This window comes from Scardinius erythrophthalmus (genome assembly GCF_964197995.2).
Source record: "Scardinius erythrophthalmus genome assembly, chromosome: 21".
In the NCBI taxonomy this organism is placed as follows: Eukaryota; Metazoa; Chordata; class Actinopteri; order Cypriniformes; family Leuciscidae; genus Scardinius; species Scardinius erythrophthalmus.
In genome coordinates, this window is record NC_138241.1 from 33,861,009 (window position 1) to 33,877,485 (window position 16,477).

At 37.2% G+C, this 16,477-nt stretch overlaps 1 protein-coding gene across 1 annotated transcript in view; it reads right to left on the reverse strand.

Moving 5' to 3' along the window:
• Nucleotides 1-140: 140 nt before the first annotated feature.
• The window catches only part of acoxl (acyl-CoA oxidase-like), a 38,722-nt gene continuing 22,385 nt past the window's right edge, over nt 141-16,477 (reverse strand). The window contains exons 17-19 of the mRNA XM_081350622.1: nt 15,480-15,550; nt 8,220-8,321; nt 141-1,184 (exon numbers count right to left, since the gene is read on the reverse strand). Of these exons, the coding sequence (XP_081206748.1) occupies nt 1,026-1,184; nt 8,220-8,321; nt 15,480-15,550 (332 nt within the window). The 3' untranslated portion in view covers nt 141-1,025. The remainder of the gene's footprint in view (nt 1,185-8,219; nt 8,322-15,479; nt 15,551-16,477) is intronic.

The window sequence follows — 16,477 nt, forward strand, 5'->3', positions numbered from 1 at the left end:
TAATTAAATGATGGTTCACTGCCTGTGACAATATTACAACAGGCACCATTTACATAAAACACAAACAAATAGGAAAATAGCTCTAGTTCCATCAGATTACATTGACAAGGTTCCAACAGTCACCGAAAACCTGGAAAAATCAGGGAATGTAATAATTTATTTGTAAAACATTAAGGAATCTCCATGTTGCTGTAAACAAACTGATGTTTTTTGTGCATTAACAGAAAACGTAAACTTGAATAAGATAATAGGTCATTTGGTCTAAACTAAATGTACAACTGTATCATAAATGGACATCCCTTTAAAGACCCTGACTTATACCTAAACTAGAACCTTTTTATGACTCAAATGGTCAATAAAGGTCAAATTGTGGCAGTATATAGTGTCATTAAAAAACATTGCAGCAGTAATATATCATTGTCTTTCTAATTAAACAAACATTTTCATGTGTACAACATTGTTACTAAGTAATATTTTGGCATAAATATTCAATAACCGTGCCATGTGATGACTAATTACATTCAGGCTCTTCTTAAGAAAGTGTGTAAACTGCCTCTTGGCACTGCTCACCTGTAAAACTAAACCAACATAGTTTATTACGCAGTTAGAGCTCAGATCAAGGCTATCGGAGCTCCTCTATAAGTGCAAGATGTTCGGCATTTGGATCATTTTGACTCAGGTTTGGCTGGTGTTCATCCCTACTTCCTATTGTAAATCGATTAGGCTAAAATCACTGAAGCATTAAGACAACGTGCAACTCGTACAACTAAAATTCCCTTTTTCATACGCACACGTTATTAAAAGGACAAGAATAAGTAGTGTCGTTGAGGCCTTGGCCATTAGCAGAAAGTTCTGTTTTGGCACAAAACATGATGCTTAATCTCAAAACTTCCTGTGCATTTACCAACTCCAATTAGTCCTTTCCTCTCTCACCCAAACATGCAAAGCTGTCCCAAACCGATCAGGCCAGCTATCTGTAATCACTCAGTTGTCTTCCATATCCTCATAAAGCCAGGATCACGCGCTCAGAGCTTAGACAGATACTGTGGCTGTGAGTAGAAGGCCCATTCGGCCTTGGGGTTTGGGACCCCAGCGATGGGAGCCTGGATGCAGCAGGACGGGATGTTGAAGTCATCGACCACCTTCAGCGCATCATCCTTCACTGATCTGCACAGCTCCAAAAGCTTCAAAACAAACAGACCACAACCACATGAGTGTTAATGCAGACATTACACAATGATATCATTATACAAACATATGCTCTGACCAATGCCGGTGATGCTTTCCCAACGAGAAACCGCCGACATAATGCACAATAAATTGCACAAGTTTTATTCATGTCTGCAACACAAATGGTGAGTGATGTGGGATATTGCAAAAGTTTAATACTTTGGGTTGGGGATTTGAACAAACCCCTTTTACCCAAAGTATGATCAATAGCAAACACAGCTAATGACACTTGACACTAGTGTAAACAAATAGAGAAAACTCTGAAGGTACCAGCAGAAATTTTTCAAAAACTGTAAGACACTGCAAATCTAGCACGGAACATTTAACCCTCACATTACCCTCTATATCAGCGCCCTCTGGTGGATATTAATAAACAGTAAACAGTTTTGATAAACACTTTTTTAACTTCCATTTGTACACAGCTACACCAGATGAGCTTTGCGTGTGGTGTAGAATGAGTCATTCATGTGTGAGAACACATTCAGACTGTCATGTCAGGGTCAAGAGCCTCAGCTGAGACCATTAAAGATCATCCAATAGTGGGAAAAAACAGCAGAACCACAGCAAGCTGGGTCAGATGACATACAGACAGTACAAAACCCACATATTGCTGTATTTACAGTAATATTGAGCCTTAGTTTTGACATATTGCTGTATTTACTGTAATATTGAGCCTTGGTTTTGACGTATTGCTGTATTTACTGTAATATTGAGCCTTGGTTTTGTGCTGTATCTCTTGTGGTGCCATATAATAGACTTGTATTATTATATAATAGACTTATACTATGGAATAATTCTTCAAATCATACTGCATATTGAGGAGAGTTGTGCTAGTAGTTCAATCAGGGAAAAATTACACAGATTTACACTACCCGATTAAAAGTTTGGGATTGGTAAATGTTTTGAAAGAAGTCTTTTATGCTCAATAAGGCTGAATTTATTTGATCAAAAATACAGTAAAATTGTGAAATATTATTACACTTTTAAAATAACTGTTTTTTATGTGAATATATTTTATAATGTAATTTATTCCTGTGATCAAACCTGAATTTTCAGCATCATTACTCCAGTCTTCAGCGTCACATGATCCTTGCGCAAGTTTTAAATAGTGTGCTAAATAAAAGAAATTATACAAAATGCTACAATATCTAAAAAGAAAAACAATAAAAAACTACCCTTAAAGATAAATAAACATTTGCACATTTCAACCTAGAATTTTGATGTACGATGAACAATAAAAAAACAATAATGTATATGTTATTTGTAAAATGTTTATATAATAGGAAAGTACTTGCTTAGAAATAAGACTAAAAACATTAAGTGATTAAATGATAAGATTTAAAGAGGGGTCCTTCACGATCACACTATATTGAATACAAGAATGATTAAATTGCTATCAGTGCGTCCTTGATGAGGTGTTGTGGCCTCAGACATCCTGCGTGAGTCACAGAACCTGCCGTTTTCTCCCACATCGCCTGACAAAGAGTTAATTTATCGCCCTGACACTTTGGCTCCTGCTCAAGCGCTCCAGAGCTCAGATGAAAGACAAATGATCACAGCCTGTCAAAGCTCTGCTTGTGGATTTTGACTTTTACAACCCTGTACTGTGAAACCCCCTCATTGTTCTGTTTGAGAAACACTCGCTTATCTGTGCCACATTAACGGTTGAAATATGTTTGGACACGTCTTGCTCAATAGCCGTCTGTCCAATGAGGAGTCTGAAACATGTCTGACCTCTCTCTTTCTCTTTCTGACTCTCTTTCCAGCTCAGATGAAAAGAAAGAGGTTACATGCCCGACCGAAACGGACAGATAAGGAAAGTGTGTAAACGGAGAGAGAGAGAGAGAGAGAGAGAGAGAGAGAGAGAGAGAGAGAGAGAGAGAGAGAGAGAGAGAGAGAGAGAGATATGAAAGAAGAGAAAGGGTATGAATAACCAATTCAAAATGAATAGGTTATTCATACACTTTGTAAAATGTAGAGAAGTTGGCTTCTCAGCACAGTAGGATGAACAAAAAATATATTTATAATTTGTTTTGTTTTTTTAATAGTAGGACAGCTTTAAGTAATGGACTTTATACTTTGAAAACCTCAATAAAATGTATTTTTGGAGTGAGATACATTACCTTTCAAACATTTGGGGTCAGTAAGGCTTTTAAATGCTAATAATAAAATGCTAAAGTCACATTATTAACTTTTTTTTGTAATATATTTTAAAATGTAATTTATTCCTGTGATCAAAGCTGATTGAAAAATTAGTGTATTTATTCATTTTTTTACAGTGTTTTGATGATTAAAACAATAAAGAAGTCTCTTCTGCTCACCAAGGCTTCAATTATTTGATAAAATACTGTAAAAACAGCAACTTAATTGTTTCCTATTTTAAGATATTGTAAAGTGTAATTTATTCCTGTGTTCAAAGCTGAATTTTCAGCATCATTACTCCAGTCTTCAGTGTCACACGATCCTTCAGAAATCATTATAATTGATAATAATAATTATAAGCTGATTTGCTGCTCAAGAAACTTTTCTGATTATTATCAGCTGAAAAAAGTTGTGCTGCTTCATATTTTTGTGGGAAACATTTTTTCAGGATTCTAGAAAGTTCAACCAACTAATGTTTGAAACATTATAAACATCTTTACTGTCACTTTTGATCAATTTAATGCATCCTTGCAGACTAAAATGATTAATTTCTATGTATAAAAAAATCTTACTGACCCCAAACCTTTGAAAGGTAGTGTGTGTGTTGTTAAACAAAACGTATTACTTCATCATCAATCAGGAGAAAGAAATGAGGGGGTCATTCAAATCTCTAAACCCAAGTCACCTTGGAAAACACCACTAAATATATAGTTTGACACACATATGAAGCGTAAAAGACACCAACAAATGTTTTTATGACCGTAAAACTTGATTAAACCTTTTCCTGATCTCCAGCAAGAGATGAAGCTTCAGCACTGGAATGAATCGGCTGCTGATATGATCTTTCACAGAAAATGAAGATGTTCGGCCACTTTTCAAAGACAATGAGGGGCATGAGGGTATGGACAGAGGACAATAAACTCAGACGTACCCTGGGGGAAAACTGTGTCAACACAACAGAAGCAACGTCACTGTTATTGATGAAGAGCTTGTGTCGAGATCAAGCTGAGTGAATCAGCACAGAGCGGGGAAATCTCATGTGTTCATTTCAATTACAGTGTGTGGGGAAGATGCAAAATCACAAATGAATGCCTTAGCTGTTTCTCCTAGACACCAATGGGATTAAATGAAGAGCAAACTGAGGTTTCTGCTTTTCTCCAGAGAACCAGACCACAGTAATCTCACATGCGTCTCGTCTGGAGTTTTGGAAGCAAAATTTGACAAGATGCGAAACTCTGTAAAAGTCTGAGATCTCAATATGAACTCAAACATTTATTTCTTCTGCGCACCAATTGATTAAAATACAGTAAAAACAGTAATTTTGTGAAATATGATAACAATTTAAAAGCTCAGCATCATTACTCCAGTCTTCAGTGTCACATGATCCTTCAGAAATCATTCTTGATATGATGATTTGATGCTCAAGAAGCATTTCTGATTATTATCAATGTTGAAAACCATTCTGTTCATTTGTTGATTATTTTAATGTGGTGAATAAAAATGAATTTCAGGAGAAACATCTAAGACAAGTTGATACTTAAAACATAATTTATAACTTTATGAAAGAGCAGCTTCAAAGCAATGACACTAACTGGTCTTCACTTACTTTTGCACGTCCACAAAAATCCCCTTCAAACAGTTATTCATCACTCATAACGCATTACATAAAGCTCACAATTAAAAATAAAACAGTCTCCAACACTAACCCTCTGTGTTGGGGTGAGTGTGTGTGTGTTTGTCTGTGTTCAGTGAAGCATGCGAGTTTGGCTCTAATGTTGACACGTGTAATGATAGGAGAGTGTGTACAATAGGAGTCATTCTAAAGAGCTGGAGCCACACACTGAGAAATCACACGTACATGTGAGGATCTCATGCACAGATACTGTCCTCACACACTCAGACCTCACACACACAGACTTACTCACTCAAAAACATGCTCACGGACATTTCTTCTGCCTCACTCATACCACACACACTCACTCACTCACTCACTAATTAGTGTCAAGTCAAGCACTATCACTGCTGCTCATTCTTAGGTTAGTGACCTGAACTGAGCTCCATTTTCTGGACATTAATAACACCTCAGATCATCAGCTCTCACAGAGATGGACTGTAAATTGGACTAAAGTTGCAAAAATTTCATTCAAATTTGATCATAAGCAATTGACTGGGACTCCAAAGTAAAGAGTTGTGAACATCTTTAGGTCTGCAAGAAGCAATATTTTCTCTAAATATCGTGACAGATAAACGGGAGTCTCTCATGTACTCTCTTTTATGAAAATAAAGAAAAATGTTGGTAACACTTTAGTTTAGGGTCCAATTCTCACTATTAAGTTGTTTAATAGCGTGCATATTACTAGGATATTGGCTGTTTATTAGTACTTGTAAAGTACATATTAATGCCTTATTCTGCATGATCATATTCTACATCCCTTAATCTAAACTTAACAATTACCTTACTAACTGTTAATAAGCAGTAATTAGGAGTTTATTGAGGCAAAAGTCATAATATTTTTAGTTAACAGTAAGAACTGGACCCTAATATAAAGTGTGACCCAAATTTCATAAGGAAAAAACTTGCCTTAAAGTTGTTCAGATTTTTAAAAAATAAATGATTTATTCAGCAAGGATGCATTAAATTGATCAAAAGTGACAGTAAAGACATTTATAATGTTTAAAAGATTTGTATTTATTTATTTATTTAAATGCTGTTCTTTTGAACTTTCTAAGAATCATGAGAAAAAAAATGTATCACGGTTCCCACAAAAATATGAAGCAGCAAAACTGTTTTTAGCATTGATAATAATCATAAATGTTTCTTGAGCATCAAATCATCATATCAGAATGATTTCTGAAGGATCATGTGACACTGAAGACGGAGTAATGATGCTGAAAATTCAGCTTTGATCACAGGAATAAATTACACTTTACAATATATTCACATAGAAACTTATTTTTAATTGCAATAATATTTGGTGAGCAGAAGAAAATCTAAAGTTAGTGTACAATGATTAAACTATTCATTTTAAGTAAATTAATGATAAATTATCTTTTGATTCAATACAACCTCATGCATTGTACTTTCTTTTATAGGAGAATAACATAATGAACAAGGAAATCCCCTTAAAACAACACATTCTTCAAATGTATTGAAATGAACGGCGTTGAAACGAACCCGCAACATATTAAAAAATGCAATGAAAGGGATTTGACACTCAGTCCTGTTTCTACCACTCAGAGATGTTCTGGTTTAACTTTAACTTCAGCAGCCACCGACTCTCAGATCAATAACAAAACGTAATGTCAATCAAGGCGCGCTGAGCCTGCATGCCATTATTTGCATGGCTTATTCTACGGCATGGAAAAAGAGACGATAGGCAAAGATGCTCAATCTTATCTGTCCAAAACATGTTTTCATCTTGTCTGAGGATAGATCCTTTCTTCAGCAACTCCCACTTCTCTAAAAACAATACAAATTTACTGACTCCCAACATAAACATGAAAGTCACTAAGGAATATGTTAATGCTCTTACAGCTCAGAAGACACAACACAGTTCTCAATCACGAGTCTATAATAATAGACATAAATAAGTCAGCAGTTAACATACAGCAAGAGCATAAAGCTATAAAATCAATTTGATAGCAGTTAATTTGGCCTGAGAAATGAGTGAGGTCATATTGAAACTTTTGGTAACACTTCACACTAAGTTCTCATTTGTGAACATTAGTTAATGCATAAGTAAATAAGAACTGTGTGCAATATATTTTTACAACATGTACTAACCTTTGTTAATGTTAGTTTATAAAAAATACTATTGTTTATTGTTGGGTCATGTTAGTTCGCAGTGCATTAACTATGTTAACAGACACAACATTTGATGATTGAAATGTAGAAATTAACATTAACTAAAATGAATAAATGCTGTAGACGTATTGTCCATTATTAGTAACTGACAAAGTTAACTAATGAAACCCTATTGTAAAGTGTTACCATATTTTTGGAGCACAACGTGAGATATTCAAGCTTCGAGACACGTGAGATCACTGGGGCCAGATGTGAAAAGAGACTTGTGCAAAGTCTAAATTGGCTCTCCATTTAATCCCATTGCTTTCCAGGGAGGAACAGTCAAGAGACCTCATTCGTGATTCCTATGTGCGTCCTTAAGAAAGCCAGCAAACAGCGGCTAATTATAAACAAGCAATCGGGTTATTTTCGTCACGTTATGCAGCCTGTCACATGATAAATGATCTTCAATAAGCCATTGAAAACATATAACAATAGTTGATATGAGCACGCTGAAAGGAAGCGTAAGCACGTGCCTTCAGTCACGTGTGGCGCTCTGGGAGAACAGAGGGGGTTGTTTGCGCAGAGAGAGCGGCTGTGTTGGGTTTGTCGGAGTGGTAAACATGCAGTAAAGCACCTGCTGACCGCATACTGACAGACCGGTGTCAACCCTCTCGGCCCCGGTGTGGAGAACCCCGACGAGGACGCCTGGATGTTTAATCACAGCTAATTGTGAACAACTGGCCACTTTATGTGTGTGTGCTCGATCAATACCCCCTTTGCTAATGTTCGCATTCTGCCCTTCTCCGTAAACACTGGCTGATGAGCAAAGGTTTAATGAGGAGATCTAATCCCAAACAGAAGGCTTTGCACCTCTTGAACTGCCTAGAGTCTGACTGACAGCGTGCTGAGACTCTCCTGATGGGCTGTTTTCAACACAAATGTTTCTTGAGCAGCAAATCAGCATATTAGAATGATGTCTGGAGTATCATGTGACACTGAAGACTGAAAAGTGCATGCTGATACCCTCCTGATGTGACTGATGGTTAAATGGGTTTAGTACCTGGCTGCGGATCTGTCGGCTGGTGCCAGCGGTCAGGTAGTTGTGCTCAAGATACCACGCTCTCTCCTGGTACACCAGACTAGTGCCGTGAAGAAGGCAGAACTGGAAGAGAAACAGGAAAATACGTAATAGTGCAACAAAAAAGACACAACTTAACCCATAGGGCTGATTTGCACATCTTGCATCTGCATATAAGTGATGCATATTTGGGTAACTCTTTACTTGAATTATAAAAGTATTCATAATGCATTATATTGTTTCATAAATAAGTTCAAATGCATTACAATATTTGCAGATTCCTTGTTACATCTGTTTGTCATGTGTTAAATGCATTATAATGTACTTTCTAAAAGTGTAACAATGAAATAGATAAGTATTATATATGTGGTTACAATTATTCCTGAGTTCTTACAATGCATTATTTCTATCAGGACCACTATCGTCAAAGACAATTGACAATTAGCATACTGTACAGTTTGGATTGGCGGTATGGTTCTGTTCTGGGCAAGAACTCCCTGTGCATCCATGCAGCCGATAGCATGGATAAGAGCCGGAGAGCAGCAATAACCCCGCTTAGGGTAAACACAACAGAACCAACATGAATGTATTGCAAATATCATTAATGCTAATATTTTAATGTACAACATAAATAGAGAAATTTAGTCTGATTCAAAGGGGAATCAGAATGCCAAATCCTGACTGACGAGAGGTGGAGCTGGGGAGGGTAATTCGCTCCTGAGAAATGCGATAAAGCTGCATATGTATACAGTGATAGGAGTCGTATTCCTATAGGTAGACGTGTATCAGCTGAGGGTCACTGATGCGAGCTTGACTAACGTGACCTGCCAGAACTGACGCTACGCTTGATGTGCATTACAAGGAATAATTAATGCATTAAAAATGCTTTTACATAATATGAGTAACACTTTATTTGAAACATTATATATATTGCAGTAGTCACACTGCAAATCACATTGAATATTTCCTTTGAAATTCTAAAAAGCATTGCAAGTACACTTTTGTTGTCTATTTTGTTGCATGGGTTAGGGTTAGACTAGGAAAAAACTATAGCTGGGAATCCACTCCAAAGAGAATTCACTATATCTGTGGTCCACTATACTGTGGACTTCACTAATTCTCACAGAACGAGAACAATTATTGAAACTTTATAGTTTTTGTAATTGTTACTTCCTGATTGTATGCATTGTCTTTGAAGCTGGATTGAAACAAAATGTACTGTGAGGAGCGATATACAAATCAACTTGAATGGAATTGACTTGTTATAGTCATCGTCTTTGGTGTGAACGGCCCAACTGGACTTTCAACTAAAACCACATTGGACCAGATCTGGACCATATTGCAGTTATTCTGGCCATGAAACACCAGAAATGACGGAAGAGCACATCTGAATGACATGAAAAGTGACCAACTACTGTCTGATTTATTTGCTCAAACAGCAGAACATGGCGCTTGGTTTGATTCCCAGGGAAAGCAAGAACTGATCAAATGTGTACATTGCATGCAATGCAAGTGGCTTTGGATAAAAGCATCAGCCAAATGCATAAATGTAATGTAAACATTTTATTATCTCTTAAAGGGATACATTCTAGCATTGTACTCCTACTATTCCTGAGAGATATGGTAGAAATAGTAAGAGTAGTATGCTGGTGTGCGGTTCCGAATTCAGCATGTGTAAACTAGCCAATCACGATTTCAGCACACTCTTATCATTATTGTATGCAAAATGCATCAGACAGTCCATGAATTCTCTGTAGCCGTGCCGCCGTCTGAGAACATTCAGAATTAGCACAATGCAAGGTCGAAAAATGTGAGTGGAAAGTACTTGCTGACCCCTGTATGTTATGTTATGTTATTTTCCATAACTAAAGGACCCTATACGAGCTGTAGGCCCCTTCACATGCGAGCAGCTTGAGTGAGTACAGGATGTCATACACAAGATGAAGGGGATGGAAAAACAGTAGCGGTACGAGCTAATATCTCTTCTCCACAGAGGTGAGGTAGCAACCAAACCACCCAGCTACATCAAAGAGCTGGACAGGAAAAAACAGAGCATGCAGAGCTATCAGTTGTAAAGCATGGACACTAAGAGGAATAATATAACCTTTGACCTCACAGCAAACAGCGGTCAGCGTGTTCACTACAGCTTTTTTATGCAGTATCAACTTGTTTTTTAATTAACGCTGCATCAAAGTAACATAGCAACCGTAGCGGCGTGCAATCTCTCTCGCTCTCGTTCTTTGTGTTCTGCTCTCTTCCTCATATGCAAACCAGAGAATCGATGGCTTATCGCAGCGCTATTAAGTTTCTTATCAGTCCTGTGCTGAACAAGTGTTGGACTGAGATGGAAGTCACCTTGTTAGCGTGTCAGCTTTGGGAACTGAAACCATGCGCATCACGCACAATCATGAGAACAACTGAATAGTAATTATTAAAAGCATAAAGACCCCAAGAAATGACTTCGTAGTTTCTTTTCCTGTTTTGAAATAAAGGAAGTTGGGAACAATTAATAGCACTTTAGTTACGTCATAGCCATTGATCGATCATGATTTGCTTCTTATTAGTCAAAAACAGTTAAACTTAAAGAATAGTACTTTTTTATTAGTGTATAATATAATATATATATATATATATATATATATATATATATATATATATATATATATATATATAACTTCCCATGAAGCATCACAAATTACATAATTGTATTAAAAACGATAGAGAAATGTTGATTTAAAGTTGTTGGTCGTGTATATAGACACAGCATATTTGAGTGGGTGGTCACTGCGAGCTGATTTGGCGAGATTTGTTTCTCTCGATTCTCTGATTTGTGGAAATTTCTTCCATCATGGATAATGAGGTTTTTCACCAGGTATTCAGTTGTTAATTATTCCTTAAAATATAAGTAAGGAATAATTGATGACAGGCCGTTTAACTATTAGAAAATAGTTCACACCGATGTGATAATGCGGACACGACGCAAAGCAGGTGTGAATTATTTTCTGATAATTCAACGGACCGGATTAAATTATACCACGTTACCGCACCACAAAACATTGTTCAGATGATGTATTTCAAGACATTTGTCAAGTTTTTGTCCTTAAAACACTTGTGTGTAGGACTAATTTCTTACGCATCTCATCCCACGCCTCCATTTCTAATTCCAAAACATAAATTTAACTGAGGCTTAAGACATTGATAGCAGACTAATACAGTTATGAGAGAGAGAGAGAGAGAGAGAGAGAGAGAGAAGCCGCGTTTCCATTAGCCTTCAAATTGCGCAAATTGAAATTGCGAATTGGAAATACGGCCAATGAAAACACGTAAATTTTGCAAAAACTCCCATTTATCGCAAAAAAAGTTTTTACGCTCGCATGAGGAGGTTTTTCAGGCATCTACCTGACGTAGATGACGCGGTGTGTTTGGACAGAATACGAGACAGAGCTCTTTATTAAATTCATAATAGACAGAAGAATTACAGGAATACTGGATTCTAAACCTCAAAGAAATGCCACAATCAAGACCTCGAAGCAGAAATGAGTGAGAAACACCCAGAAACACCTCATATGTGCCGCTCACAAGTATAAGGGTCAGTGATTGGATAACACACATACGTCTCCTTTGATTAATAATAATGGCCAGTGCGGTGGCTGAGATACATAAACCTACCAACATCCGTTGCTATGATTTTTGGAATGACTTATCGCGAGAGGAAAAATTAAGTTTTAGTCGCTCAACATCGGTTAATGGAAACGCCGTCATTTCACAATATTTTTTTTCCCAACATTTAGAAAAAAATCGCAAGAGTTTTACGCAAATCTGTAATGGAAACACTCCTAGAGAGAGAGAGAGAGAGAGAGAGAGATTAAGTGTGTGTGAATGACCTCAGTCTGTGTTTCTCTCAACTGTGTTTGACAGCAGCGTCTCCACTAATAGCGAAACTGTAAGTTTATCTGCTTCAAGAACAACGCCGTTATTATATCGCTAGTGAAAAATGTCTTGTAGCTTTTAAGTTACTAAACTATTTAACTGATAAAATCATCAGGGCAGCGCTGTATGTGTGTGTGTGTGTTTGAGTGGTAGAAAGAGAGTATGTGCTTTCCATACATAACAAAATGTAATTTTGTGGCAAAAACATGGAAATAATTTGTTGTTTTTATCCTATTGTTGACTATATTTATTTGCTTGGTCAGTTTCATTGCGGGTTTTGGTTCTTCTGCTGTTGTAGTCTGTAAAAACCTTTGAAATAACTGAGATCATTAGGCGTAGTGATATGAAGCAATAATGCGGTCAAGACCTGCCTGGAACTACTTTAGCAGTGCATTTCCCTGAAAAAAAAAATGTAACACCTTGTTATGTTTGTCAGCCAATCAGATTCAAGCATTCAGCAGCCCCGTAGTATAAGTTGAATTAATGCACTAATGGCTTAAACAAAAGAGCAGAACAGAAGAAACAACCTCACAGCAGGTCTGTCTTTAACAGTTATAGTTATAAAGTTATAGTTAAGATGGAGAAAATGAGTGGGATTTTACTGTTGCACTCTATAAACATTAAAAACTAAAACCAATTATTGTATATCATACAATATTCTGTAGGTAGTAAGTTAGTATTCCGTTCGGAACACTCCAAAAACATTAAAATTAGTTCTTTTATGAGTTAGGAGAACTAATTTTAAAGCAGAGTTAGGACAAATGCAATCTAGAAACATGGATGTGAAATGTCAAAGTGAGGTAGGGTCACAGGTCCCATGACTGTGCGGAATCGTAAGCATGCTCTTCAGTGCAACAGAAGTTTGAAGAAACAGGTGGAAGTGAGGTTTTCCTGTTCCTCACTGGTGCGCTTTGTCTCTCGATCACAGGACTAGTGTGACAGCACACCTCATGACCTGCCAGGAACGAGGTCATTATCTGAGATTTATTCATGTTATCTGCTCTCCAGAGGGCCTGACAGCTGCTGTCAGCAGGTCTCAGATCAGTGAGGTCGGTTCTGCTCCGGCGCTCAGAGAGCTAACCTGAGACTCATATGACTGCAGCACACATCCTGATACGTGTTTTAGCTGTGTCATATCAGTGCCAATTAAAGCTAAAGTGTAAGTGTGACTCTGACTGATGCAACCTTTTAGTATAATGCTGTGCCACAAAAACCTGAGATGAATAGTTCAACCAAAAATGACTTTTCGGTCATCATTTATTCACCCTCATATCATTGAAAACCTGCATGACTTTCTTTCTTCTGTGGAAGACATACAGAGATCTGAGGCTGAATGTTCACTCTGCTCTTTTTATATAAAGAAAGAGAGAGATTTGGGGTCCTTACAGGACAAAAAACACCATAAAAGTATATATTATATATATAAGTATTTCTTTTTCTGAAGCCACATTATAGGTTTTTGTGAGGAACACATCGAATTTATGACATTATTAACTAACTCATACAAGTTCCCAATTACTTATGGTAAAATTATGACATTATTTTCATTTTCGGTTAAATTAATGTCAGCATGAGACTTATTTGTAACACATTTCACTTACATAATGTGACATTTTCAGGATATTCAATAAGAAAAGAGCTGCGCAGTTTTTTCCCTTTCATTGTGCACCCCTGAAAAAAAAAAAAAACATTTCACAAGCAAAACCACCAATTGTCTTTTTTTCTTTTTTTCTTTTTTTTTTGTCAGTGTTTTGGAAAACATTGCTAGCAGATCTTTTTTTTTTTTTTTTTTCAAAGTGCATCAAAGAACCCTTCTGCTTTGTTTTTCACTTGCATCAAACAGTTTGCTTGCATTTTTTTTTCTCATATATTTCCATGCAGAGGTCTGGACAATACCTTTTTGGAATTGCTATATATATATTTTGATGAGAATATTGGGTCCGGAGAGAGCCAAAGCTGTGGCATCTATATATTAAAAATAAAATTCAATATTTCATCAGATGAGCCCAATTGGGATGTAAATATTAAAAGGTAAAATCAGATGTTTTATCAGGCTATTATTACCTATGCATATGTATGGCAAAAGGTCATGTGACCAATAAAAGACACTGTATTGGGGTTGAGGATTTTCCTTTTGAAGTCTGAACCATTTTATCTTTTGCTTAAAATAAAACAACATACATACATTCGAAATGCTCTCATTCTGAGCAGAAAACAAAGTCAACTAGTCATTTCAAACTTTTAACTGTCATTTACAAATAATGTTCCCAATTATAACATTGTTTATCATCAAATTTCCTTAACATGCTGATTAGGCTAAATGTAGATTAAAAAAAAGTCTTGTCACGAAACCTGGTTTGAACGGTCAGAGTCATATACTGTATGTATGTATGTATGTAAAAATAACTAGGCTATATTTACTGCATTCTCGTTTTCTGAAGTGTTTTAGCAAGTATATATTTTTTGCTGCTCACGTGTTTCTGCTACTGTTAAAATAACCGCATCATCTGCAGCTCTTGTAGCGCTTTACGTCTCTGGTGGAAGAGAGAAGCAACGTGCACGGAGCGGAAAGGGCTTGAATGAGGTGTTTGGCTATAGATAAAACATATTAGAGGATATAGCACGAATGATCATTACCATAAAACAGCCCTGAGTGCTAATGGTGTAAACAGCTCAGTTGTTTTGCTGCTCACTTTATACTGCAGAAATAGTAAAATGGTGCTTCAGCTGTCATTTTGTCTTGTGGTCCGGTTGGAACAAAGTCGGGGTCCGGAGCCGGACTGCGGACCGCTATTTGAGGATGCCTGTTCTAGGTAATTGCTAGGGCGTTACCATATGATTCCTAAGATGGTTGCTCACTGGCCCAAAAGATGTCAAAAGATGACACTCACAAGTCTGAGGGTTTACGGGTGGGCTGTTTTGACTGCAAGCAACCACCCAGAACACCAAAGGACTGTGGTGATGAGTTTTGCATGGGAAGCACCGCACATTTTCTTGTAAAATGTAAAAGTGTGTTATTATTCTGGTCCTTCACACTAATTTAGCCCCCTTCTAAGAAGCCTCACAACCATGACACTGATGTAAGGGATGCAGTTTTTTTTTCTGCAGTCTGCATTTTCCAAACACGTGGTCAAGAGTGGAATCCTCTGAAATCTCCCTGCAACGATGAAAAGCGCAGCTTATTGTTTTTTGAGTGGGCACGAGGCTGTTGTTGTTTCTGAGAACTTTCCATTGGAACCGGCTGATGAGTCAAAAGACAAAAAGAGTGTCATGTGGCGCGGCAGACAGAGCAGAGCAGAGCTTCACACATACCTTGGTGAGCAAGGCATGGTCCTCTTTGTTATGGCACTCTTGAATGGCGAGAGCAAACTGCTCCAAGGTCACTGCAGAAACATTCAAAAATACAATATTATTAATAAGATGGTCTCAAACCCCCTGAGGTTTAAGTTATTTGCATCAAAGGTCCTGTTTACATATTAAGATGTGTTTTGGTTTCTCGGATCACAAGTAGACGAGGGAGACACATTCCCATTTACACCTGGTGTTTTAATCTGTCTCTTTTGTCCACTTTAACCACTTCTGTCCTGATTTCTTCAAGGGGAGGGTCTATGGGCGGATAAATGTGTGCTAATGGACAAAATAAGCTCACGCAATTTACATATGAACGCAAACGGAGACGACAGGAAAAAACACGGAGAGCATCAGCTTTAGTTTCTGCTCTGACAGCCGAAATCAGGAATGCTGAGAAAACATTGTGTTTGGCACTTTTTTCAGTCTTCAAACCAAACTTGGGTCTCCAGCCGACAGTTTAAAACCCCTCTGGCTAGACCCTTCCCATAATGTTTATGTTTATCCGGTCGAATGCGTTTTCGACAACACTCTCAGAAAAAAAGGTACAAAAGCTGTCACTGGGACAGTACCATTCAAAAGGGTTCTAACATGTACCATTTAGGTAATAATATGTACCTTTGAGGGACTAAAATGCACTTTTTAGGTCCAAAGGTGTACAGCAACAGCGACAGCTTTTGTACCTTTTTTTCTGAGAGTGTACCTCTGGAAGTGGTTGAAAATGGACAAGCTCAAAACGTATTAAACTCCATTTACACCTGTATTTAGCGTCGTCCACTTGTGATCCGATCGACCAAAACGCATCTTAATCAGTTTTTCAGACTATTTTTCAGCTTTTCCTTGACCCTTAAAATGAAATGTGCCTGTACCTTTAATAAAAGAAAAGAATGTGAAATGAGAAGCACTTTGATGCACCAAAGTCTGCTGCACCACCGAGCTTTTTTTTTTTATCTACTTGAAAG